Genomic DNA, 22,993 nt, shown 5'->3' on the forward strand with positions numbered 1-22,993 from the left:
GCCGGCTGGCATTGGCTCTGTTGGCCACAGGGGAAAGTTCTAGCAGCTTCTCACAGAAGGCACCCCATAGCACCTGCTACCAAGATCTTGCCATGCAAACCCAATACAGTTTTAAACATCAAGGCTCTATACAGCTCCTGCAGTAATAAAATCTGCTATGGAAGTCGTGCTTTCTTCCTGTGGTGTGCAAGTCTCATGGTTTAACCCCAGCCAATAATTCAGTACCATGCAGCTGCTTGCTTACTCCCCCTTAGCCAGAGGAGCATCAGAACGGAACTCAAGGGTTGAGATAAGAACAATAATTGAAATAAAATTAATCCCAAACAACAATAATAATAAGTTATAATGAAAAGGAGGGAGAAGGGGTGAGGAATGAAATCCAAAAGGAAGGGGGAACCGGAAACACGTGATGCACAATACAACTGCTTGCCACCCACTGGCTGATGCCCAGCCAGTCCCAAGCAATGCTCAGCAGGCCCCAGCCAACACACACACCACACACACCCCAGTTTATATACTAAGCATGAGATCATATGGTATGGAATACCTTTTTGGCCAGTTCAGGTCAGCCGACCCAGCTGTGTCCCCTCCCAGCCCTCTTGCTGGCAAGGCCCTAGAAACTGAGAAGTCCTTGACCTAGTGCAAACACCACCCAGCAACAACCAAAAACATTAGTGTGCCATCAACATTGTTTTTACACTAAAATCAAAACACAGCACTGTACCAGCTACTAAGAAGAAAATTAACTCTATCCCAGCCGAAATCAGGATTGCAAGGTATTTTTTTTAAATGCGTGTGCCTATCAAGAACACCAAGAAATCCTTAAAAAAATCTGTTCAAATTAAAAAAAAAAACCCAAAACAGTAATTGCTGAATGTCATGTGAATAGATACACTGCAATTAGTGAGCACTAGTATTTATTATTTCAACATCATTTATTTGGCTGTATTCCTAGGAATTTGTGCAAATCCTAACCATAGCTTCCCAAGATACTGTGGGTTGGACAGAATGTGGGTAACAGGTGGCTACAGGTGGCATACTCAAGGTGTGACTTCACAGAGGTTTTTGTAATGGGAGATTTAAGTTTAGAGTGTCCTAGTTAACAGAGGTCTCAAGCTACTTTGCACATTTCTTCCCTCAAAATCACTTTTGGTTTTTTGCCCTTGGAAATATTTGCCCAGGCTCACACAGGGCTGGAAAAAACTCACAGGTTAAATAGTATCTAAGGAAGCATCCCCACCCACACACCTGTGAAAGTATGGCCAAGGACTCAAATCAAATAATGAAATACTTAAACCTGTCAAACCCTTTGCTAGCATTGTAGAACAGAAAGTGCTAAAGGTTATTACTGGCTTTTTCAAGTTTGATGAAAGAGTCATTCCATACATACAGGTGCAATGGGCAGCCTTGTAAGAAATCAAGATTATTGGCAGAAAATTGTGATAAATAAGGGGTAAAAAAACTCTGTCACTGATAAAGTGGAGTCGGGAGTGGCACATGACAAGCAGCAGATGGACAAATCAGAACCCATTCACATCAGCAAGGTGACTCTTAATTTCAAGCCCCTGGTAAATGAAAATGCCTACTCCAAATCTTACAGTCTAATAATAACCACCCTTAGATCAGCACTGATATTATACTAGCCCTCTCAGAATGTAAGATTAAAATATTTTATTCAGACATTATAAATGGAGTAAGATGCAATCAGTAAATATGCAAGTTCATCCAAGAGACAGGCAGAAAATACTATTTCCTTCACCAAGAAGCCACAGGAGTGTCAAGAACAAGATCTCTCAGACTTGCTGACAATTATCAGCAAGATAACTGTTTATCTCCAACAGATGTGACAAATTTTGAAGTCATTTCAGCCTTAGTGCAATTCTGCCAAGGCCTGATTATCCCCTTCAGACTCTGTGGGGTTATACTCATTCTTAGAAATGTTATCTGAGAAAGAACTATGTCAATATTTTTGCATTTACTGGAAAACTGGTCCCTGCAGTCTGAGTCTGTTTCACAAGAGTTTCCTACACAAAGTGAGTCTTGATAAGTCACTGCGTCAGCTTTCACCAATGTTTCTAATAGGAAATTGCATTATATTATAGTTTCCAGGAAAACTACCATCTGTGCCTCCTGTCAGTCCTTGCAACTGGCAGCAAAATATCTGTAGGGAATGTTTTCATATTGCCAAATTTCAGCAGTGTTCCCGGTCACAAGTCCTAAGCACGGGCGAATATAACAAACAGTGGGTTAAGGTAAGAGCTGCTGCTTCCAGCCTGCCAACTCATTTTCAGAGTAATTCCAGTGGAGTTGGTGCACCTTTGATGCTCTGCACTGGGATAATTTCAGTCTGCAATATCTGGAATAGCAATCATTTGCATTAATTTTGATTGGCAAGAATCTGTCTTCTTTACTAAGTGACACTGATTTATGTGGACTAGAAGCACAATGTTCAGTTCATACACATTCCTTACCTGGAACCTGAACAACTCCAAAATGCTAGAACTGCGCAGATCTAGCCACTTGCTGTCTTGTAAGAGGTGCAAATGATCTGTCTGCGCTGAGATCTAAACAAGGAAATTCACCATTGAACTGTTTTGTAATTTTATATTTTCTTAACTTTTAAAAAGGCCTCAGCAGAAAATTTTAAATTCATCTCCACGATCTGATGATTTTTACATTAAGAAAATGAACATACAAGTTTCACCAACATTTTTCCCCCCCAAAAAAATATCAGTCTTTACTGACTTATGTTAAGTGTCTGTATGTACTGGGGGGGGGGGAAACCCCTATAGTTAAACATTCATGACTATCATGTAAGAAAGATCCTTAAATGAAATTGCCCACCTAGTCAATTCCTTAAGAAAAAAATTAACTAAATACATTCATTAAAAACAGTGGGACAAAGTGCATCTACTATGCAAATCTACCAAGTCCCAGCTACTCTGAACATCAACATCATGGTAGTAAGAATGCTTTCTAAAGTTCATGTAATCCTTGTTAGATCCATTCAGTTCAAGTATTTCATATGAAAAGAAACTGCAATTTAAATTCAGTTTTAAATGGAATGAAAATATTTGCTACAGTTAATGGGTTTGTGTGCTCTCCAAGAAACTGAAATTGTACATTTTAATTAAGTCTTTTGGTTTCTGTGGCTCACCAGTTACAAGCACAGTGGAAATTCTGCCATGGGTTAAATTTATTAAACTATTTTTTTCACTTAACCAGTTAAGAACTGAATGTATATAGCAATTTTCATCATCTTGACAATGAATTTTATTTAGGTCTGTTGCCACAGAGTTTTAAAGTAGGATAGCTGCATCAAAATCAGGTTCCAAGAACTCTGAAAACATGGGCCAGAACTGCAGTAGTGCTAACTGGCTGTTCGTATTCCATGCTCTGAATGGCTCTGTCTACTCTGCTGATGCTTAAAATCTGCCACTTCCTGAATCCAACTTTACAAATCCAGAACTTGAAGCATCTTATGAAGCCTATTTTCTAATACTACATTCATTCTAATTATCCCTGTTATTTAGTACACCGTAACTTACTGGAAGTATGAATACTAGATAAATTACAGGGGGTTTGTTTTGCATATAACTCATTTTTTTAAGAAAAGTATTACCTAGCAGATATTTCGACATCTCAAAATTTGATCTCATTTCAGAAACCCTGGCAGCTCAGGCTTGTAGACCAATACAGGCAGCCACTGCGTAAATTCATTCTGCCTGATGGAATACCCTATCTTTAAAACTGCACAAAACCAAGATATTTCATTTTTTGCAGCAGTGAAATCTTAACCCACCACACATCTATGATATATTAAAAGCTGGACTGTTCACCCTATGGTGAATCTTTCTCATTGCACATAAATGTTAAAAAAGAAAAGATGTCAAATTTTCCATATACATGCTTTTTCAGAATTCAGTGATAAAGCTAAGTCAGGAAGAGGTGGAGCAGGAGACCAGTCACACTCATCTGACACTGGGACTCTAAGACAAGTTAACAAAACATGACTGACTTTCTAGAGTTAACCCATGCAGAGCCCCCTGTGTAGCTATGAGGAGGGCATCATTAGCAACCCTAACTCCCACAGAGGCTCTATTACAAAGAAATAAACATTATAAAAAAGGAGGATTTATCTGGAGTGGCAGGTGTGCCTGGCAGACAGCATCTGTGTCTGAACATGGGACTCCTTCCACACAAATCTTTATGGGCACTGATGCTGGACCATCTCCTCTCCACAAAACTTGTCTCCCCATTTTACAGGAATTTCATTTGCCTCCTCTACCCCATAATACTTGGTTATTACAACCTTCCATACAACTACCATGCTCCCACTCTCTACCAGATTTAATGATCTCTTAAAAACACCCTTTGGCAGTTTTTATTTCTAATGGATATACATGTTATTTTGACCAATCTTCTATGAGCTCTGAAGACAGAAGAAAATTCTTCAGTTCTAACCTAATATACAGAAGATGTGTATCTTGAAAAAGTTACAGATTTTCCTCTTTCTGCCAAACCAAAGGAGCATCTGACATCATTTGTTGACACTTACTGATCTGTGACAGCAATTTGTAGACACTTACTTCTGACATGGCCTTACAGAAAATCAGATTCCCAAAGAGATGAACAATCTAAATAGAAAAAAGCATGCAGCTGACATTGTTAAGTTTTATACTACATGGAATAATATATAGCAATAATGAAAGCAAAAGGTTAAAACGGAAAAAAATTGCATCTATTTAGTAGGTTGCCAAGAGGGATGGGGCAGTCAGCAGATTATCGTGGCATGAGTGGGATCTGAATGACCAGATATCTGCTACATAGATGACTTACCACACAGATGGTGCTTATGAGAATGAAAGAATAAACAAGTGACAGCGGCTGCCAGCATCTGTGGAACAATAAAAAGTCACCTAGCAAGTGAGAGCGGGGCCCACAGGAAGAAACTAAGCTTTGAAGTGCTCTGAAACAACATATATTCAGAATTTCTGGAAAAGCAGAGTGAGCAACTTCAAAGCAAAATGTGAAGACCAATTCCAGAAGCACAAGTATGTCTGTACTCATCCCATGTGTGACAAAGTCACACCCTTATAGTTCTTAAGAATTCAGTTTTTGTTGTTTATTCAAGATGCCTAAGACAGCCTGAGATGTCCTATGGGGAAGTAACAGAAAAGTCAGAAGGGAAAGAGCATCATACTTAGAAACCCTGTGCTAAGTCTGATACGGTACCATGTACGTGTCATACGAGCAAACAGTGATGGAAAGTGCAGCGTTAATTGTAATGGAGTCATCAGTGAGAAATAAAAGAGGAAAATATGGGCCAGACAGATGTGAAAAAACAAGGGTTTAAAAAAAAAAAACCACACATGAAAATGTATCTAAGCATTTATTTCTGGTCAGAAGGAACACTTAAAAGAGTAACACTGGACCAAGAAGAGGCCATATAGTATTCCACCTATAAAGCTGGAAATGGGCTCACAACACTCAAATTGTACAAAATTAAGCAGGGGTGGCCAATAGTTGTGTGGTGCAAGTCAAAGGTCTTTTTTTAAAAAAAAAATAATTATCTTTGCTACTAAAGCAAGTTCATGCTGCAAAGGGAATGGGTTCAGAAAAACAAATCATCAGTAAGCCTAATGATGAGAGTGAAATCAGTGGGACTAAAAGGCTGAGAACCTGCTCTTCCCATGAGTTCACTTGCCGGGTTGGCAAAATCCGTGTTCCATGCTCTCTCTCACAGGACTAAGGACAGACAGGGCTACCACAGAAAGAAAAACACACCCCTCTTCCAACTGACCTATGCTTGGGTTTTTTTATTTGTTCTTTTTTAAAAAAAATCCAAGACAGGGTTATACTCAATGCTTCTTCATATCAATTATTCTTGTTATTTAGTCATGGCTTCTTTCACATTTTATTGCACTGAATTAACTACATAATAAAACAGAACCAATATCAATTATAAACATACCACCCGCCAAACTGGTCAATGATTGCACCACAAAGACATAAATGATAGGGTTGGAAGGGGCCTGTTTTTCAGCCCAGCACCCAGTATCAAGCAGGATTTTCTTCTCCACTAATGTTAAAAGCATTTTATCTGAGCTGTATCATTATATTATAAACAGCAGCAACTCAGCAACTGCATAAGTAAAGTATATTCTGAAACCTACCTGCCTGCACTGCTGCATTTTTTTCCCCTCACATCTAACCTGGGCCATCTAGTTTTATTTTTCTGTATATCCATCCACCCAACAAATCTTCTGTTAATCCCTAAGGTATGTATATAAGCTAGTAAGCCTAAAAATATGTCATGGTACCCAGACTGAGAGGTAACAGCAGTGTAACACTTGATTCTCTCACACTTGAGAGTTCAGCGTGTTCCCCTTGAGGACAACTAATTGCAGGTATGCTATTCTCCAGAAAAACCAATCATCTATTGTTTAAAGTTTTAAGAATTAATCCATAAGTAATATTTAGCATGATGCTTTCAAAAAGCACCTTTCAAACCCTGATGAGTAGCTAACCATTTAAGTCATGGTTTATGCATATACACAACACTTCTGGAAAAGCTCTTCACTTTTCTTGGTCCTGCTCTCCAGCAAAGCTCTATGCAGCGCTGAGTCTTCCCCTATGCAGTACCCTTGGGGTTCAGCCTCTCTAGGAATTAAGAGATCCTGTGGGAACTCCAGAAGACTTGAAGGCAGGAGTCTTAGTCCTATTTAGAGACTTAGCTTGTTGGCAACAGCTTCCTTAGCTATATATGGTTTATAATGATATTACAGCTTGTGAAAACACATATTCAGAGATTAGATAATCTAGATAAGAGCTATTTCACATACAGATGATAACAGAGCAAGTAGACAAATCATTTACTGTCTAAACAAAAAAAATGTGCAGAGCAAAAGATACAGCTGGATAAAGGGTTTGGGGTTTTTTAAGTCAAATAAAATAAGCAGAGCATATAAGGGTCATGCTTTAAACTGTTCACCAACCTGCTCCACAACTTAGTGCTGCATTATGAATGAAAATGTCTGAAAAAACTGACTGCAGCTATGGACTCTATACTAGAACTAAACAGCACTTCATTTTTTCTCATTAAAGTCCATTTTATGCACCACCTTTAAAAAAATCTCTGCTACTAAGTGCTCTTAACTTTTTGTGCAGTGTCGTAATAATTTTTTCTTAAATACCTCATGCAAATTTTTATTTAAATAAAACCACCTTCAACTTTTATAGCGTGTAAAGAAATTGGCTTTTAGCCAAGTATCAGAACTCTAGAACTACTTCTACCCTAATACCTTTCTTATTTTGCTGTTTCCCCAGTGAACTTAGTGATTAAAGCCCTTCTAAAGTTTTGAGGCAGCAAAGACTTGACACCACAGTTTGTAACACAGCTATAGCACACACACCCAGTTCTGACTGTGGACTATGTATCAAATAGGAATGTAGGAATTTTCTGCCATTTGGGAGTTGCAGTGCTTTTACCATATCCATAATGAATTGTTAAATACAAACTAAGAAGCACAGACTTTGCCTAAAAAAAACCAAACTGCAGTCAGAATAACTCAACACAAACTGAGTAACCATTTTTAAGGTTTCTCTGGTATTTATTCCATAAACGCTTAATTTTTAATTAAAAGCTTTTTCATTGGTGTTTATTTGCAATGGAATAAAGCCTCAGAATCTCTAAATGTAAGAAGTGAGGCAGAGCTCTCTGTTTTGGTTGGTGATATCAGATAATAGATTTATATGGAAACTCTTTAGACTGATGAACTAAACAACAGAACAGCCATAGTACAAAATTCAGTATGAGATAATTTATCAGCCTACAGTTCCAAAACTCAAGTAATGATCCATCTTAAAGGTGTAGAGAATATACACACTCAAACCCATTAATTGCAAGTGACATGCAAATATTCTCAAGAACAATCAACTTTTCAAAAAAGGAAACAGAGTGGAATCCATAATACCATCACAAAGTGAGGCTCTCACAATGCTTTTTCACAACACCAAAACAATCTCCAAGTTCAAAGTAAATGCTCAGAAACTTTTCCTCTGACTTTTTATTACAAGCTTGTATTACAAGCTAGTTCACCTTTGCAAGCAGCACAAGCACCTGTGCTCTTCACAGTACAGTAATTTTAAAATACTGATTGTTTAGGATGTATGGCCTATAAAAATGAAACCTCAAAGCTACATATTCCTATCCCACGTTAAAAATAAAACCCATGCTCTTGAACCAGAGCTGTTGATTGCGCTGGCAGGGAATAGAACAGCCTCTCCAACGTCCCCAGAGAACCTCAGCGCCGATGACAATACCATAACAAATGTACATGCTCCAGCAGTCCGTATATTTTAAGTAGCAAATCTGAAACCCAGAGACTAAACTGAGCTGGATCCAACAGCTCGCTCCCCTCTGAGCACAGCCTCTCACTTCTTGAAACTGGCTGTAAACAGGGAAAGGGAGGGGCCTGCCGCCTGCCAACCCAAGCAGAAACTTGTGAGTAACTTATAGAGGAAAAACAAGTGCAGGGCAGGCAGGCACGCACAGTAGCACGCTGCCCGGGAGCTGGTGAGAGGGGATCACCATGTTTTCAAAGAGAAACAAGACCAGGCTTTGCAGCCGGCTTCCTTCCTCGGAAATGCTGCTTATCAAATGCATGGGGATCCGGCAACACGGAGAAATGTAAAACGTGAATTAAAGGTAAGAGGCTTTACAGCAGTGCTGCTGAGGTTGGGGCCGTGGGAAAGGCAGGCAGAAGGGCGAGCGGCGGCTGGCAGGATGCTCTTTCCTTCTACGTTTTAAGTTCTGATTTTAGTTTTCAATATGATAAAAGTATAAAAGCAGACCAGACCAGGGGAAGCATGAGGGAAGGCTGAATCAGGCCACAGTAAACAAGAGGACTGCAGCACTCACTTACACAACAGTCAGCCTGGGACTGCAAAACTGCTTCTGACTGGAGAGGGGGTTGGTTTAGATTGATGGAGTAAAACTGCTGCATCCAAAGCATCGTAAGGACTTACCCAGACGTGGTCTGTGGAGACAAAACTGCCTTTAAATGACAAAAGACACGGCTGTGTAAGAAATGCTGAGCTGGGCCTGTACTACACAGCAAACAGGTTCAGCGCCTTCACAGGTAAGTGACAATTAAAGATGGGCGATTTCTACAATAGTGGCAAAAATACCTCATCTAGCAATTTAGAAGTCAACAACATTTCTTCAGAAAATATTTTTATTGCGGATTTTATTTTTGCTCATTTTGGAGGTAAGTTTTGTAATCATAAGATTACTATTTAACATAATGAATTGCCTACCATTTCTTTCATTAAAGTAGAATTGTCTTATTTAACTGCAGTTAGAGGGCATAAAGAAAAAAGGGGTAATTACTAAAAACACTTGTGAAACCAGACATCCCCCAGCTCTATAAAATACAAAGCATGGCAGCAAGGATTGTTGATCTTCTGAGGCAGTATACAGGCAAGTATTCTGTGGCTGATGTAATTCAGTCTGGAGTAATCAAAGCTCCATGCTTAAGGATAAACCTGCATAATGGAATTACATGATTGTAGCCATGCCTGTGCTTAGTCACCCCTGCACTCACCGTAATGCATATATTTGCAATATCTAGTTCCAGTCTGCTGCTTTGGTTGAATCAAGTCATAACAGTTCAATGAGATGTAACTTTGGTTGCCTTCAACTGTGCAAAACAGCTTTTCTTTTTCTCTCTTAAAAACTTAACAGATGCTTCCTGAAAGTAAACGGCGTTGGTTTTAGTGCTCAAAAATAGTATGAGGATTGAAAGACAGCATAAAGATACTACACTTTGTTTTCTCAAATCAGTTCTTTAGCTATATTATTGCATAAGAGTACAAATGAAAAATAAGTTTTTCTATGAAGGTGAAAGCTTTGAAAACAACCGAACTGCATCTTGTGCTGCTGCCACAGAAGTCACTCCTCTGAGAAATCCAGCATATGACCATGGAATAAAAATTCGTTTGCCCGGCTAAAATTACTGTATTTTTAGTCTGATTTCTGGCACAGGCTATGGTATTTAGAAAAACATGCACACAAAACAACTGCAATGGGAAATTAAAAAAAAAAATGGAAGTTGACATGATTCTGGAACAAATTCTGTACTATGGTGAAGTGTCAAAGGATTAGCACTAGAGCGATGCAACCACATATCCATATGCTTATAAAACCCATACTGTATAATTTAGCCATATGGTTCATGGACTATAGCATGTTGTCTAGTAACATTCATTTTAATTGCACAGTGTTTATTGTGCATTTGATTAAATCTTGTTCCCTCTGGAAAGAGTGCAGGTACATGTACTTGCACTTTCCTATACATGCTAAAAGGGAAGCACACAAAACGCTGATATCTGACAGTGTCAGGGTACATGTGACATAGAATTCACCTGCTGCATAAATTCTATGCTTTCCCCTAGAAATGGGCTGGCAGGAATAACCACCATGATTTTATGGCTGTGGATGTTTTGAGTTGGACTTTAGAGATTATTTCTTATTTCTGGATTTTGGAAAGCAACTTTTCATGATTGCTTTGAAATTCACTGATTTCAGTTAAAATGTCTTTTTATTCATGATAAAGCAAAGCTAGCTGGACAATGACTATTGATACTAGGATACTTTTTAAAGCATTCAAGCTATTTTGAGAGGAAATGATAGCTAATTCTTGCCTTTTTGGAAAACCAGCCTGCCCTGATATTAAGTTCCCTAGACTACAGAGGTCCATTGTTTTTTCAGAACTAAAAGCTTATAGGTTGGAAGTCTGAATACAACCTGACCCATAAAAAAATCTCTTCACCTCATTTCCCAGTTTCCTCTAGTCATTGTGAATTTTATCAGTGATCCAGTTATACATCTACCATACTGCCTTGGACATGCCTCCTAACAAACTACCTTTTCAAGAGAAAGCTTATTTAACATGTTAGAGAACTCTATTCTCCATCTTATTGCTAAGATTTGTGCTTCGGCTTATATCCCTCAATTCTTCAGCAGCTACCCTGATATACTATTAACTACATAAAAGGTACTGTTTAATAATGTAAAAAAAGGTAGCAATCTTCATACTACATCAGTACTTACTGTAAAGATACAGTTTATTATTTACTTCTGTTGTGTCCTGTATCAACTCATTTGCCAGTAATTTCATTTAAATTAGAACTTCAGAACATTTAGTAGTCTCGAAATTCTGAATCACAAATGACTTTCTTCTAAACTAACAAGATCAAAAGGCATTTCAGTCACTGACCTTAAATTGATCCATTACATGACACATATAATCTCTATCCTTAAAATGTTTTCTTCATATTACATTAAGTGAAATGTAATGTAGTATTTCAACAATACTTTCTCTCTCTACAGAAAAGCTGGTAATCAGCAGAGAAGACACAAAAGCTAAAATCACTATGTGGCGCTGTGAAGCCTTAAACAACAGTACTGAGAACAGTGAGGACCAGCATCTCTGCCATGACTTTCACCTTGTGCTTTCAGTCTTCTCCCTACTCTACCTCATCATATGTTTCCCAATTGGCCTTTGTTACAATGGCTTGCTGGTCCTAGTGAATCTCTACAACAAAGCTACTATGACTATGCCAGATGTTTACTTTGTCAACATTGCCATTGCTGGTCTCATCATCAATGCTCTGGCACCGATGTACCTTCTAGGTCTTGCCAACACAAAATGGGCCATCTGGAATTCTAACAATGAAGTTTATATTACCTTACTTATTTTATTCAACGTCTCATCTTTAGTTACCATGTACTCTACTACATTACTCAGTCTGGACTACTACATTGAACGTGCGCTACCTAGAACTTACATGTCAAGTGTGTACAACACCAAACATGTTTGTGGATTCATATGGGGTGGTGCCATGCTTACAAGTTTTTCATCTCTCCTGTTCTACGTCTGCAATCACGTATCCACTAAAATAATTGAATGTTCCAAGATGCAGAACAAAGAAGCAGCAGATGCCATTATGGTCTTTATTGGGTATGTGGTACCTGCTATTGCTGTACTGTATGCACTTGTACTAATCTTGCGAATACGCAAAGAGGCTACACCACTGGATCAAGACACTGGACGATTAGATCCATCAGTGCACAGGCTTTTGATTGCCACAGTCTGTACACAGTTCACATTATGGACACCCTATTATGTTACTCTTTTGGTAAGCACATTTACTAATGCACAAGGAAGAATTGCAGATGACAATTACAGTCGAATATTGCATTTTACCAAGATTTTAGCAAAATTCTTGGCTTTCTCAAGCAGCTTTGTAATGCCTCTGCTCTACAGATACATTAACAAAAACTTTCCCAACAAATTACGACGTTTGCTTAAAAAGATACACTGTGGGAATCAAGGGTGTTCTCACGAACGCACAGTAGTACAGCAAGTCATGACGTAGGTGTGAAGAAACCCTCTGGTGCTCTGTTACTGCAGTACTTAGCATACCAGTATTGGGACTGTGATACTGCTGTGTTGGCACTCAGAATCATTACTGTGAGAGTCCCAACCAAGAGGCTAGAAGGAGCTTTCCATTACAATTAAATGAAACAGTCTTAGTTTTCAAATAGTTAATTGTTTGCTGAAATCTTGGGAGACTCTGGTCTATGTGCTGTAATACCTGTGACATCTAATACTTCCAGTGCACTGATTTGGTTACAATGCATAAACTCTGTCTCGTAACTAATACTCCTGTCTGAAGAAATCACTAAGCAGTTTATTGAAATCTTGACTGAAGACACAGCACCTTGTATCTTGCATAGAAAAAGGTATTACCTTATTCTCTGTACAAAGAAGTAATAGTGCTATCCTTAATGAAGTAAATAGCATTTTTCAATGAAGATGATACAATGATCTTTACTAAAGATCATATTATCCAATTATACTTGTCCAAATAGTAAATGTTAATGATAAATTATTTAATTTCTTTCTCTGTCATTGAATCCCCTTTAAAAGAAGCTTAATATACCATTTTCAGAATTTTTTGCACACAAACTAACCTAAGTTTTAACATTTATGGTAAATGGATCTTTTTCTAGATAGAAAAATTAACAAAAATGTGGTTTAGTTTTACAGTGCTTTGTTTGCATCCTAAAACATTTCAAGAATTCAGAAATACTTATTAACCAATTCTAAGGGAACTGAGATACGTTTGTTCCAGATATTAAAATGAAGGACACAGTGGTTTACAAAGTTAAACCAAAATTTAACTAGTAAAGATTGTCTGGCTAAGTGTTATGGTCCACATATGTTCATGTAACAAGAGTAATTATCTTAAAAATAAATATGTTTATGATTAACATTTTGTATTTTCAAGGGATACGTTTGCAACAAATAAATCTCTAATCTAGGGCATCATTGGAGGTTTGGAAACCATACAAATCCCCTCAACACACAGAATTTTTTAAATGGGAGTAATATAAAGGAATTCCAGTCAGCATCAGCTTTTTGCTGACCTCTCAGAAATGGAGTGCCTCCCAGCATGATTCTAGAAAACGCAGTAAAAGTATAGTTTCTGTATTTCACAGTGGGGATGAAGAAATCCAATCCATGTTGCCAAATTTTACTGAGTATATGAAATATGTAAGAAACAGACATGCTGCAGGAAGCAAGTTACCCACAACAGTAAGCTACAAAAACTTGACCCAAGAACTACCTGTTCCTATGCTGCTGTTGTATTATTGATGACAGAGGTGGGTAGAAGTTAAAGTGATACTCTCCCAGATAAGTTTTGGGGCAGCAAGACACTTTTGTCCCTCACTCTGCAACACAGCAGAATCATTTTGTTGCTTAGTCTGTCACAACACAACTCAGATTCCATGACTATTCAAAAAATGCGGCTTTTCAAGCCTCTGGTACAGAAAAAACATGGAGCAAAACCAGAACTGAACCTTTTCCATTGCTTATAGCACAATCTCATCTGGTAATTGGTCCTAATTTGTCAGCATAGAGACAGGCTTAAGTTCTAAGTGGAAAGCAGGTAAGGAACAGCCTTTTGAGTTATTTTTCCTTCTCTTCAATGTTATTCAAATTTCTTCTCATAGCCATCTTTGCTTGTCTTCTTCATATACAAGCCTCTCAAGTTACCAACATCCTGGTGGAAGCCTCTCCATTGATTGTAACTTTTTAAAATAGCATTTCATATTTTATTGAATTTTTTTAACCTTTAAACCCCATACAGTAATTAATCTATTTCTATGGTGTTTTCTCCACACAAAAACTATCCAGCACAACTACATCAATTTACTTCATAGTTTCAGCCTGTTGATGAAAACAATGTTAAGGAATGAAGCCTGCCTTTTTATCATTGTGTCCAGTTCACGCACTAATTTATAGTGCCTCTATGCTGACATGATACCGGCTGCTTTGATTGGTTTTTCCCCCCCTTGAGAGGTTTTCTATGAATTTCTACACATCTTCAGCATTCAAGCTTACTTCCATACAGAAGCACTTAAGAAATCTTTTCTTACAACTGTCAAGCAAATAGACTGCTTTTCTTCCCATCTGAGGAAACTTCGATTTCCTAATGCACACCACATTAAATCTCTCATGTAAAATCTGTTAAAGAAATTCTGTCTCATTATGCAGGAAAAATTCCAGCAGGCAGGAACTGGCTTATCTGGTGTGAATAGAGGCTTCCAGAACTGGGACAGTGCCAGAATGGTGTGGCTTAGCAGGCAACATTAAGTGCAGTTCTAACTTCAATGTTGCTTCCCCTACTTCTATTTCCCCCTTATCCTAAGAAGTCTTACTTTCTGTCATAAGAGGACCATCACATTTGTTTCTGTTCCTTTCTCTCCATGTTAAATGCCCCATCTCAGATCATGGCTCTTAATTTTCTTCTTCTTTCTCACTTCTCTGCACTAGTTAATTTTCATTTTGCTCTTCAGTTTCCGTCTATGTTTGGTCTCATATACTTGGTACCATTCACAACTTCCATTTACTTCATTAAAGTGACTCCTTCACGATGACCAATATCTTATTCAATGATCTGACATTACAAATGGATTCATGTCATAAAATGGAAGCTGCTATTTAAGAGATAAAGAATAAGTTTTTATATAATTTACCCTTGAAGTCTCAATTATTTTTTCCTAATCTTTATTGCAGCAGAGTTAAGTATGTTTGTGTGTATTCTTGATAATATACTAGATTTGATAGCAATAATATAGACAAACAACTTCCATAATTTAATGAAAATTACTGATACCCACTCAACTGTTTTTAGGAGTTAACTTGATGTATCAATTGCCTCAAAGAAACTGCCATGGAGCTGCCTGACTGCTATTCTTTTAAGGAAATTCTGAACTTAATTACAGCGCCATCATATGGTATCTGTTGAAAAGCAGTATCCCAAACAGCAAGAACTTTGCAATATTTATATAAACAACAGCTGATAAGCAAGTGCAGTAAAATACTTAAGGAAATACATGGTATCATAAATATAGACTAATTTTAATGGACAAATCTTTAAGATACGAAGTTCTCCAGAACGGAGCCTTTGCATTTCACATACCTGAAGGATTCTGATTACTGTAAATAGAGGCTTATCTATTTTTCATTCAAATAAATATGAATAAAATACTGTATATATGCAAGATAAAAATAAGCCTACTGATGTAAAAAGAATTTGCAAAGAATTTATTAAATTATTTCTTAAAGTGTCATATAAATGTAAACCTCTGCATAGTAAGGTGTACTGTATGTTGCTGTATGTATATACTGTATACTAGAAAGTAAGCACTAGTTAAGTGCCATTATTAACAGTGTTATTTTCTCACAAAATTAAACTTAATATTTGAATTGTTCTATGGCTTAGAGCCCTCTTGCTAAACTGCCTAAGTCAAATCAATGAACTAACAACAATGTTGTGCTCTGCTTCTGCTTGAATCATTAATATAGCTAGCTCAAGACATGTCCTTGACTAACCTAGTAGAGGTCCTAGTTTCAAAAGCTCCCATTTGAGAATCAAACTGAGTTGATCTCTGAAGACATAATTTCCATTAATTAAAGAAAGTGATCAACCCCTGGAAAATTTCTGGTTCTGTTAAAATGAAGAGATGTGGCCTCCAATATTATGTGAAATGGAAATATACAGAAATGGACTATCCACAAAGCTTCAGAAAGGAACTATTGACTCATAATACATTCTCAATAAATGGTGTTAAAAGTATATCTGGTCAGTGAGATGTGTGATTTTTTTTTTTTGGCCTTGATGAAAACATTGTAGACAAGATTAAACTTGTGTTGCTTCACTGAATCAAAACATAACAAATTGCATGATTTGGATGTCAAATCAGACATGTTAAGTTACCAGATTTTCCAGGCCATAATTTCAACATCATTAAAATCTCATTATTCATTAGTGGGAAGTTAGCTGAGAATGAAAGCAAAAAGGCACACACACCCCTCAGGTTTTTTCAGCATAAAGAAACCTGCAACTAATAGAATAGAGTAACATTGCACCACAGAAGTACAAGGCTGGTGATTAATGCATGCATTGGCCATTGCCTTCTCACTTCCTCTCCTTTGTGCTGCCACAAATGAGACCTCAGAAATCAGCTTCCTGCAGAAGTTCTCTTGGATAGCAGAGCAACATAGCATAATAACCTGTACCTTTGGCATCCCAAAGTCAAGCTTTAAGAATATAGCATGCTTCATAATATATTTATTGCAGTAACCACTGCATATAACCAAAAGATCACTCACCAGGTATCCATGACTTTACCCCACATACATGAAAACATTTTCCTGGCTATACTTCAAAAGTTATTAATCTGTTCCCTGTAAATTCTTTGTAAAGTGCAGGAAGACAGTAAGTAAAAGCAAACTATTTTAAATGGTTATTGGTGAATTTCTTAAAGGAAAAAACTTAGTCCCAGGCACTTTTAAGTGTTAAGTCTCAGAAATAAATGAAAACAGCAACTGTTGGAAGTTGCAATATCATTTAGTCAAATACCAAGCTTTGACAAGATCCCCTTACTTCCATACAATGGTTTAAAGAGTACTGTCTGTTACTGTAATAGGAAAACCAGCATCTCTAAGTAGTCGTGATTTTCTGATGCTTCCTTCATCAGAGCTTTAAGATACAACCATCATACATAAAAAGGCTGTTTCTCATCAAGATTAGTAAAACCACTTTTATACAACAGAGACTTGAAGGATCTTAAATGAGAACCAAGCCAGTTACTAAGCAGCAAATTAACAGGCCTACAGGCTTGCAAAGATTGAACTTCTACATAAATTTAAGTAAAAACAGTTGATCAGGTACAACCAAGTCAGTAAGTTTATACTAGTGCAACCAGGCCAACATAGCATCAGAATCTGCCCTTTTCTGTCAATACAAAGAGATTTCACTGAAGACAACCACATTTTGCAGCAGTCACAGAAAGCATGCATTTAAGTAGCATATAATAGAAAAGTAGGCTCCAAGGCTGCAAAAAAAAAATACACCATTACCAGAAAACTCAAAAGGGAAGTAATTTTTTTTTTTTTAACTAAGACTCAGTTAAATTGTTTTTGTGCTCAGGATATGTAAACAGCTAAAACCCCATTTATCACTGCTCATTACAGATGAAAGCTGAAACCCTTCTCATGAGCTGTACTGCAGCAGCACAGCACTGGTAAGAGAAAACAAAAGCAAAATCTGGCCAAGTGCTGCTCTCAGTTTTGCTGTTAGCTGGGGACTTTGAGAACTACTGACTTGTACAGCTGCAGAAACTGAGGCAAAGCGCTCAACACACCAATGAAGCTGAAACATATGCTCCAAGATTAAGTTTTGCAGTTTCTTAGTAAGCAAAACCTTGTGTATTTCTTAGCTATCTCATGCAATACCTTTTCCAAGTGAAAGCAATGTAAACATACAAAACCAGCTGTGTAGACTGCCATGGCAACAGATTTGAAGTGTGAAATGATTCCTCTGTTGTATTTCCTTTAGCTTTCCATTATATACCAAAACACTTTGACATACGCTGAATACGTTCTTTTTCCATCAGGAGAGAAGAGGATTTATTATCTACTCTGTCATTCCACTTTCTTCACACCAAGTCCTTTCCCTGCCTTGGGAGTCCATGTTATTTCCTTATACTCCACTTCTAATTAGGAGTCACAAATATGGTCAAAATCATTCACAGCCTACAGCCGGCAGAATTCTTTTATTATTGCAATTCAGGACAGTAAAATATTTTTTAAATACTAGATTATCAGACCATTTATGAATATACAAATACATTTTTTTAAAAATACTTCCTACCAGAAGTTCTTTTAAAACAAACAAGATTTATTGCCAGAAAGAGAATCCATTTTATCTAGTTTAAAAGTACTTGATGATGCATTATAGGAAAAGATAAATAAGCAGCAGAATAAATACTCCCAACTCAGATGTCTGGAGAGAGGACTAATGGAGAAACAGATTGACATGGAAACATCTTGCAGGAAGTGTACCTGCAAGTATATTGCCTAACAGTAGAATAATTCTGCTATAAAAATGCAGAAAAAATGCTCAACTCTGGATAAAGTTAACCTTCAAAAGCAAAGAATTCATCTCCTATATTAAAGTGGGTTTATCACAAGTCTCACTGATATTGATAGAAGTTCTATGCATTACTGTGGTGGGTTGACCCTGGCTGGACTCCAGGTGCCCACCAAAGCCACTCTGTCACTCCCCTCCTCAGCTTAACAGCTGAGAGAAAATACGACAAAAGGCTCGTGGGTTGAGGTAAGGACAGGGCAAGATCACTGACCAGTTACTGTCATGGGCAAAATAGACAGCGACTCAGGGAAATTAGTTTAATTTATTGCCAATCAAATCAGAGTAGGGTAAAGAGAAATACAAACAAATATTAAAGCACCTTCCTCCCATCCCTCCCTTCTTCCCAGGCTCAGCTTCACCCTGTTTTCTCTCCCTGCTCCCTGCCAGTGGTACAGGGGAACGGGGAATGGGGGTTGCAGTTAGCTCATCACTCCTTGTCTCTGCTGCTCCTTCCTCCTCAGGGGGAGGGTCCTCACACCCTTCCCCTGCCCCAGCCTGGGTCCCATCCGTGGGGTGCAGCCCTTCAGGAACAGGCTGCTCCAGCCTGGGCCCCCGCGGGGTCACAAGCCCGGCCAGCAAACCTGCCCTGCTCCAGCCTGGGCCTCTCTCCATGAGCCCACGGGTCCTGCCAGGAGCTGCTCCAGCGTAGGCTTCCCATGGGGTCACAGCCTCCTTCGAGCACCCACCTGCTCCGGCACGAGGTCCTCCATGGGCTGCAGGTGGGGATCTGCCCACCCCCCCACCCCACCCCCCCGTTAACCTCCACGGGCTGGGGGCACAGCCTGCCTCTCCATGGGCTTCCCTCGGGCTGCCAGGGAATCCCTGCTCCGACACCTGGAGCCCCCCTGCCTCCTCCTGTGCTGCCCCGGGGGCTGCAGGGCCACTGCTCTCACATACTCTCAACTCCCCTCTCTGGCTGCAATCAAACAGTTTTGTGTGGTTTTCCCCTTCTTAAATGCATTATCCCAGAGGCACCACCACTGTCACTGATGAGCTCAGCCTTGGCCAGCGGCAGGTCCGTCTCTGAGCCGGCTGGCATTGGCTCTGTTGGCCACAGGGGAAAGTTCTAGCAGCTTCTCACAGAAGGCACCCCATAGCACCTGCTACCAAAATCTTGCCATGCAAACCCAATACAACTACCAATTACAAAATTAATTGAAAAGCTTAATTTTAGCAACAACATTCGCAAATTCAAGCTAAAATTTATCTTGAAGCTAGCAGAATTTCCACAAGTGTTTCTTAACTAATCTCCAAAACCTTTGAAAATAATTTTGAAATTAATTCCGGTATTAGGTTACCAAAGCTGTTTCAGAAACTCCATCTGGTGGTCACTAGCAGAATACTCTAGCAGTTCCCAAAAGCCGTAAGATCAGTAAAACTAATTAAAGGATTTAAGTTAATCATTAGGAAAAAACCTGAAACATTCCCAGTTTCTGGTTAAACACAGATTTGTACTAGCTGGTCCTGTCTGCAGGCACTAAGGGTATTACTGCAAGTATTTGTAAGAAGAAACCAAATTAAGCATAATTTCTATATCAAACTGCTGCAGTGAAGATGAGGCATTTAAGAGAAAATTCTGTTGCAAGAAACAGATCTCAACAATAGTTAATTTTGGTTTTGAACCTAACAGAAGGACATTTAGCCAGGCTATTAGGTCTGATTATTCACAAGAAAAATATTTATTTAAAAAGCATATGTTTCATAAAGCAATGTAAGAAACATCTGGTACTAGTCATTGTGGTTGACAAGATGCTCAAAGATCAAAGGAAGTGCCATTCCCATTCAGCTCCAGAGCACTGTAATTCTTTCTAATTTAGTTACGGTTTTACTAGTTCACAATGACAGATCCCGTAATACAGAAGTTTCTGAAATTTTTCAGGTCAGCCTATGTGCAATTAAATAATCATTTTAGCACCTGCAGTGCTATGCAGAGACCAGCTCTCCTATAAAACTTGCCATTAGAAAAAGTTTTTTCCACCCTTGAATAGAAGAAGAGTACTATTTGGAAATACAGGCAATTTTTGAGCTCTCATACCTGAGTTATGTAGGTGATCTACCCATACTGAGGAATTTATTTTGTGATTGATAGAAACATTACTGTATAGTAGTAATAATAGTAATGTACTGTTTACGAAACAACTTACATTAAAAACAATGCCCAAATAAACCAATATAAAAATATTCACTAATAATGAATCATGAGCAAGCAAGATGTGAAGGCAGTGCAGAGCATGGCTGTTCTAGAATAAAAGGAAGAAATGTTGACTTATGACCAGCCTCTGAGGCATAGGTAATTATTAATATCAATGCTTATGTGTACACATCTCCAAATTGTGCATTTTTAACCCTATCCAAGTAGAGGCAGTAAGACTATAAAATTTTACAAATTCACATAGCTCCATGTACCTTACAAATGAGCATATGCATCTGAATTCCATTTAATAACAATAAAAAACCCCACAACACACTCAAAAAATTCCCAAAATCACACATGCAGGGAATGCAATAAAGCCATGCAAGTTTTAAAATTCCTTTAACTTTCTTCAAGCTAGCAATTCTTGGTTATATGTACAGGTTCCATGCTTTTGGGTTTTGGTTGGTTTGTTGTTGTGTTTTTTTTCTCCTTTAATTCAAAGGCCTAATGTTCCATGGTGTTTTAATCAAGGAGACAAATTTCCTTGCTGTCAAGTAGAAAAAGACTAAATATACAGAAAATTAAAAGCAAAGTCTTTCACAAGAACAGTTTTATGGAGTGACTGGGTACTGTGCATCAATATAACAGAAGCCTTAGAATAGATGCTCCTATGAAATTAGTTATTTCATTAATACAAGTGGCCTTAAGGTGCTAAAAAGCCACCAATAAAAGCTTCCAATATATAATTTCAGCCCTTGAATAGAGACAAAGCAATCTTGGACTAACTGTGGCTAATATCCCACACTCAAGGTTGTGGTGGTGGGGGTTGTTACATAATAACACTAGAGAAAAAATTAAGATGGAAATACATGGTAATTTATGAAAAATATCTTTAAGAAAAAATGTAGACTATGTTTTGAAATTCCAGTAACACAGCAATTGCTTTTCATCATAATACACTGGGGAATGAGCAATAACAGCCATTTAATATTCAAAACCAATCATATCATACTACACAGGGACAGTTTTCATAATAACATTAAATCAAAAAGGCAAGAAAGATGTTAATCAAGAGCAGAAGACAACAGCATAATCTAAGAACAGACTTCAGGCTTCTCACGCAGGATTAGCTCCCTAACAATAAGCACTACCCTAGAACAGACTTGTCCAATTCTTAGCCTAACTGCAAGCTCACTGCAGCCTTTGGTATCTGCCCTTGATGACTGTGGCTATTTGATGCCGCACCAAGCAAACAAGAGCTCTACTGCTCAAATGAGTGTTGTGAGTCTTGCTACCAGCTAATCACAGCGATTCAGAAGGAAGGTGAGGAAAAAAGAATCACTATCTCCATAATACTTTACTGGATAGATCTGCTTCAAGCCAGAGAGTAAAAAGACTGAAGTCTCCATGGGTTCAGCATCTCACAAGCCAGAAGTATCAAACAGTGTTTGTCAGAGAACACAGAGAAGTTTCTCTCATCTGGCATACATGCGTATGAGAGAAACAGGCTTCACTTCAAACTAAACCTGCTGTCAGGGTTCTGTACTCTGCTAAACATATCAGTAATAGGGGTCAGTTCAGAGAAATTATTGGTTTTGGTCAAAAAAAGTGGCCAACATCTGCCTTCTTTAAAATAACATGTCACTCAGTACTGGATATATTTATTTTGCCATAGGAACAATAAAGCGTAACCAAGAGTTTTGCCCACCACAGCACACTGTAGGTGGCTAGTGGAACTGTATGTGTTATCAGCCAATCTTTAAATATTGTCACAGCATCTCACAGCTATTTAACTTCTGCAACTTCTACCTTTCTTGCCTCCACCCTATCCGGAACATCATTATCATACATAAACCATTTCTACTGAGAGCATGTATACTAATACATACTAATCACTAAGAAATCACAGAATCATAGAATTATTCAGGTTGGAAAATACCTTCAAGATCATCAAGTCCAACCCTTAACACTGCCAAGCCCACCACTATACTGTGTCTCTAAGTGCCACATCTGCACATCTTTTAAATCCTCCAGGGACGGTGACTCCACCACTTCCATGGGCAGCCTGCGCCAATGCTTGACAGCCCTTTCAGTGAAGACATTTTTCTCAATTTCCAACCTAAACCTCCCCTGGCACAGCCCGAGGCCGTTTGCTCTTGCCTTGTCGCTTGTTCCCTGGGCGCAGAGACCGACCCCCCCTGCCCACAGCCCCTGTCAGGCAGCTGGAGGGAGCTATCAGGTCCCCCCCGAGCCCCCTGCTCTCCAGGCTGACCCCCCCCAGCTCCC

General features: G+C 38.5%; 2 protein-coding genes across 9 annotated transcripts in view; one reads left to right on the forward strand and one right to left on the reverse strand.

The window, feature by feature from the left end:
* Nucleotides 1-16,215, forward strand: part of GPR146 (G protein-coupled receptor 146) — a 57,053-nt gene extending 40,838 nt beyond the window's left edge. For 3 of the 4 annotated variants that reach the window (XM_056337152.1, XM_056337150.1, XM_056337149.1), the window contains one exon: nucleotides 11,396-16,215. In XM_056337152.1, coding sequence (XP_056193127.1) covers nucleotides 11,440-12,444 — 1,005 coding nt within the window. In that variant the 5' untranslated portion in view covers nucleotides 11,396-11,439 and the 3' untranslated portion in view covers nucleotides 12,445-16,215. Of the gene's footprint in view, nucleotides 1-7,329; nucleotides 8,711-11,395 lie in introns of all 4 variants that reach the window. The other variant, XM_056337151.1, reaches the window with a different exon arrangement.
* The window catches only part of C4H7orf50 (chromosome 4 C7orf50 homolog), a 135,761-nt gene that overhangs the window by 77,465 nt on the left and 35,303 nt on the right, over nucleotides 1-22,993 (reverse strand). For 3 of the 5 annotated variants that reach the window (XM_056337157.1, XM_056337159.1, XM_056337158.1), the window contains 2 exons: nucleotides 4,590-4,637; nucleotides 2,472-2,564 (listed from right to left, as the gene is read on the reverse strand). The exons of 1 other annotated variant lie outside the window; for it this stretch is intronic. In XM_056337157.1, coding sequence (XP_056193132.1) covers nucleotides 2,472-2,564; nucleotides 4,590-4,637 — 141 coding nt within the window. The remainder of the gene's footprint in view (nucleotides 1-2,471; nucleotides 2,565-4,589; nucleotides 4,638-22,993) is intronic. One more of the 5 variants, XM_056337160.1, reaches the window with a different exon arrangement.

The sequence above is a fragment of the Falco biarmicus genome, chromosome 4 (assembly GCF_023638135.1).
Source record: "Falco biarmicus isolate bFalBia1 chromosome 4, bFalBia1.pri, whole genome shotgun sequence".
In the NCBI taxonomy this organism is placed as follows: Eukaryota; Metazoa; Chordata; class Aves; order Falconiformes; family Falconidae; genus Falco; species Falco biarmicus.